Source organism: Aptenodytes forsteri, unplaced genomic scaffold (genome assembly GCF_000699145.1).
Source record: "Aptenodytes forsteri isolate BGI_AS27 unplaced genomic scaffold, ASM69914v1 Scaffold142, whole genome shotgun sequence".
Taxonomy (NCBI): domain Eukaryota; kingdom Metazoa; phylum Chordata; class Aves; order Sphenisciformes; family Spheniscidae; genus Aptenodytes; species Aptenodytes forsteri.
The window spans coordinates 5,201,355-5,205,297 of record NW_008794598.1 but is presented as its reverse complement, the minus strand read 5'-3'; the positions used below and the strand labels follow the sequence as shown (position 1 = coordinate 5,205,297).

At 65.5% G+C, this 3,943-nt stretch overlaps 1 protein-coding gene across 1 annotated transcript in view; it reads right to left on the bottom strand.

The window, feature by feature from the left end:
- SCUBE3 (signal peptide, CUB domain and EGF like domain containing 3) overlaps positions 1-3,943 on the bottom strand; it is a 52,937-nt gene that overhangs the window by 2,827 nt on the left and 46,167 nt on the right. Inside the window, 7 exon segments of the mRNA XM_019470330.1 lie at positions 10-41; positions 333-494; positions 577-693; positions 779-871; positions 1,206-1,291; positions 1,293-1,338; positions 1,952-2,074. Of these exon segments, the coding sequence (XP_019325875.1) occupies positions 10-41; positions 333-494; positions 577-693; positions 779-871; positions 1,206-1,291; positions 1,293-1,338; positions 1,952-2,074 (659 nt within the window).

The window sequence follows — 3,943 nt, the reverse complement described above, 5'->3', positions numbered from 1 at the left end:
GTTCTCCACTCTCTGGCGCAGGCAGTGCAGGTTGCAGCTGGCTGGGGGTGCAGGGGGAAATGGGGGTGCAGGGGGGAACAGGGGGTGTAGGGGGAAACGGGGATGCAGCAAGAAGGGAGGGATGGAGAGGGAAACCCAGCAAGATTAAAACCATCTCCCAAATGCTCAGCTGCAAGCACTGCCCAGCACATCCCAATCCAGTGCGGGATGAGGACCAGTTCAGCTCTCCTTGCTGCTTGGGGACGGCACCATCCCTCTGGTCCCACCATTGTCCCCCTGGTCCCACCACCCCTGCCTGCACCTGAGACGGGTCAAGCCAGCGCCGTGCCCACCTGTGATCTCCTCCGGCTTGACCTCCGCTTCAAACTCCAGCGTGATGCGCGTCACCTCCTTGTTGGAGGAGTTGCGAGCCCGGCGGCCCTTCCCCTTCTTGGACGAGTCGCACTTGAGGTTGACGAAGGCGACCTGGCAGTCGGAGCAAGGTGCCGAACCGCCTGCGCACAGGGGGACAAGTCAGGACCTCGTCCCTCCCGGGGGGACGGGCATCCCCGCTGCCCCCCTGCCATCATGCCTCACCTTGTGCCCCAGCCTTCCCGGCCTCATCCTGCTTGCCCTTGGCTCGTGGGTGCAGGTGGCACTTGGCATCCTTGATCTTGAAGGAAGCCTTTTGCTTGATTGGTGCAACGACAGTCTCTAAAAGAAAAGGTGGGTGCTCAACAACCCTGGCACGGGGCAGCCCAGCTGGCGGTGGCCATGGGCACCCCGGGAGCCCCCTTACCGAGGCATTGCTGGCTGCTGTTGGCGGGTCTCTGCTGGCCGCCCTGCCGCAGGACGGGGGTCCCACAGCTCACCGTGTAGCTGCTGTCAGATTCTGCGGTAAGGAGGAACGGGAGTCGGGGGATGCCGGAGCAGCTGCCCGGTCCCCACGATGCTCCGCTGGGGTGATGCAGGGAGGCAGGGCTGCGCCGTGGGGGGACGACACCCAGCACCCCTCTGTGGGGATCCTGCACCAGGGACCCATCCCATGGATCTACACCCAGCGTCGAGCCCGCCCGAGGAACCACCTCCCTCCCTCCCTCCCTCTGGTCACTGCTTGGGTGCTCTGCACCCTGGCTGTGCAGCCGCTCCTCTCCACCCCCAGTTTGGGCCATGCAGGGAAATGGGGACCCCCCTGCCCGTGCCGGTGGTGGCACCGGCGCCGGTACCTGGCAGAAAGCGGGCCTTGGAGGCGCAGGTGAGGGCACAGCTGTCCTTCTTGCCCGTCTTGTTGCAGGTGAGGGTGGCCCGCGGGTACCGAACCTGGCAGGCATTTCACCAACTCTGAGGGACACGCGCCGGCTGGTGATGACAAGCGGGGACGCCCATGGCTGGTACAGCCCAGGGACCCGCAAGGGACCCCTGCGCCCTCCCAGGTCATGGGGAGATTCACTGGGGAGGAGAGGGTGCCAGAGTGTGGCATGGGGACCCTGGACCAGCATCCCAACCCCCCAGCTCCTCCTTGGAGATGTGAGATGTGACTGCTGGGATTTCAGGTTTTTTTAGGGGGGCAGCCTGTCCCCGACGAAGGGGAGGCAGTCGGGTACCAGGGCACAGCCAGGGCCATGAAAACAGCTCCTTTAGGGACACTTGCTGGTGCAAAAGCTCACGGCCAGCCCCGAGCATGGTCGAAAAAGCAACGAGATGACCAAGGGCAGAGGGAGCAGGTCAACACCTTACAGCACTTCCCGTCCAGACCCGTGCGAGATGGACATGGAGCCCCAGCCAAAAGCAGCCCACCCCGGAGCATCCGTGCGCCAGGATGCCCCAAAACCCCCGTGTTCCCCCCACCCTGACCTTAATCCCAACAGCCCCAAGTGATGGAGGGGCCACGGGGCATCGGGACCCTCTGGCTGGGTGATGTCCAGGCTATGCTGGAGCGTCCCTGGCCGCAACGGGTCCTGCCCTGACATACCTATACAATCCTTTTTGTTCCAGTGCAGCTTGCAGCCGGCAGGACAGGTACACTGGTAGCTGCCGGGTGTGTTGATGCAGCCGAATTTGCAGCCTCCCCGGTTAATGCTGCATTCGTCGATGTCTGCAGGGAAGAAAGGAGAGGCAGTGGGCGAGGGGCAGCGGCGTGGGCCAAGCGGGACCCCCCCCGGCTCCGACACTGAGTCGCTGCATCGTCTCAGGGCTGTGATTTTGGACGGATAAATTGCATGACCCGTGTCTGGCTGGAGACGGGGGGATGCACACCGCAGCGCGCTTCCAGCCGTGCCTCCTCCCTGCAGCCATGCCAGCCCCGCGGGGACGAGGGAAACCCCGACTGCCGGCGTCCCCGAGGGCCAGGCGGTGATGGGTGCAGCCCACCCAGGCTGAGCCCGGCCCTGGCCCTGCGGCGGGCTGGGGAGCTGTGGGGGGCAGCAGACGGAGCTGACATGGAAGCACTTAGCAGCCGAATTCAAAAGGCAGCTGCTCGGCAGCCCCGGCCCCTTTCCCTGTGGCGAGGACCCTCCACCCCAGCCCGAAACGGGGGGCCGATCCTCCAGGCCTGGCACAAAGCAAGGGCAGAGGTGGGGAGCGGCCAGGGATGGAGCTGCCCCCCAAACACAACACCCCTCCTTGCCCGGCTCCCCCTTCTCGGGAACATCGGTGGGAGCCAGTGACCCCTCCATTGCAGGGTCACACCGAGAGCATCCCGGGGGCCGTGCTGCCTCACGCCAGCCGCGTATTTTGGGAGCACGAGGAGGGTCGCCTGCCCTCACCGGCTGGGCAGTGCTGGAGCACCCAGCCTCGTGCCGCTGTCTCCCGAGGCTGACAGCACCGCTGCCGTGACACGCTCCGGCAACCCCCCCAAAGCATGTTTCATCTGCCTCCCTGCTTCCCTGGGCGCCGCACGCCCCCGCCCTTGGGAGCTATCTGCCTTGTGAAACTTAAATCAAGCCCTTTTGATGTTCTCCTTCCCACCCCATCCCAGCTCCCTGCCAAAAACGCCGGGGATTTCTCCCTCTCTCCCGCTGCAGACAAGTCGCAAATTGTTCCTGTCGCTGCGTTTGAAGTAGCAGACACCAGCGTCTGGCTGTGAGCCCCGTCCCTGCTTGGCCCCAGCTCGGGGTATGCAGGGAACTGACCCTCCCTGTGAGCCCTTGGGGTCAGCGGTATCCCCAGGGGCCCCGCGGCAACCATGCCATGCGGCTGCCCCATCCCTGGGTGCCCCGTGTGCCTCTCCGGGACCCGAACCCAGCAGGGTGATCGGCTCCTCCTGCCAGCATCCAGCCAGCCCTACCTCCACAGTGGGTGAGCCCGTACAGCGTGTAGCCCTTGTTGCAGAGGCACTGGAAACTGCCGGGGGTGTTGATGCAGAGGTGGTCGCAGGTCCGGTCGAAGGAGCACTCGTCGATGTCTGAAGGAAAGGCAAGGGGGAGAGGTGAGGGCTGGCACTGCAGAGGGGCTGCAGACAGCCCTGGGCTGTCCCCTTCCTGCTCCAATTGCTCCAGCAAGCTGGGGGCTGCACTGGGATGCTGTGGGATCCTGCACTGGGATGCTCCAGGGATCCAGCCCCGGGATGCTCCAGGAATCCAACACCAGGATGCTCTGGGGATCCAGCACTGGGACGCTCCGGGACCCTGTGCTCCTACCCTGCCTGCCTCCAAGCTCCCTCCTTGCCCACTCCAGCTTCTGCTACATGGGAGCAGCAGCCCACTGCACCAGCATCCCCCCCTGCCCCAAGCTCCTGCAGTCCCTCTGCACCTCAAACGGGCCAAACGGGGCCAGCACCGTGTCCTTGGCATGGGGTGGCTGCGAGAGCCCCCAGTTGCTGCCCGGCCAGGGCTCTGCCCTGTGCCAGGGAGGGATGCTGCGCAGGCAGGTCCTGCCCCGGGGACGGTGCCAGCGATGTCTGCTCACCCCCGCGGGGCACCTCGCCGGGGCAGGGAGGTCCCGGCCGGGCGGGTGAACCCAACCC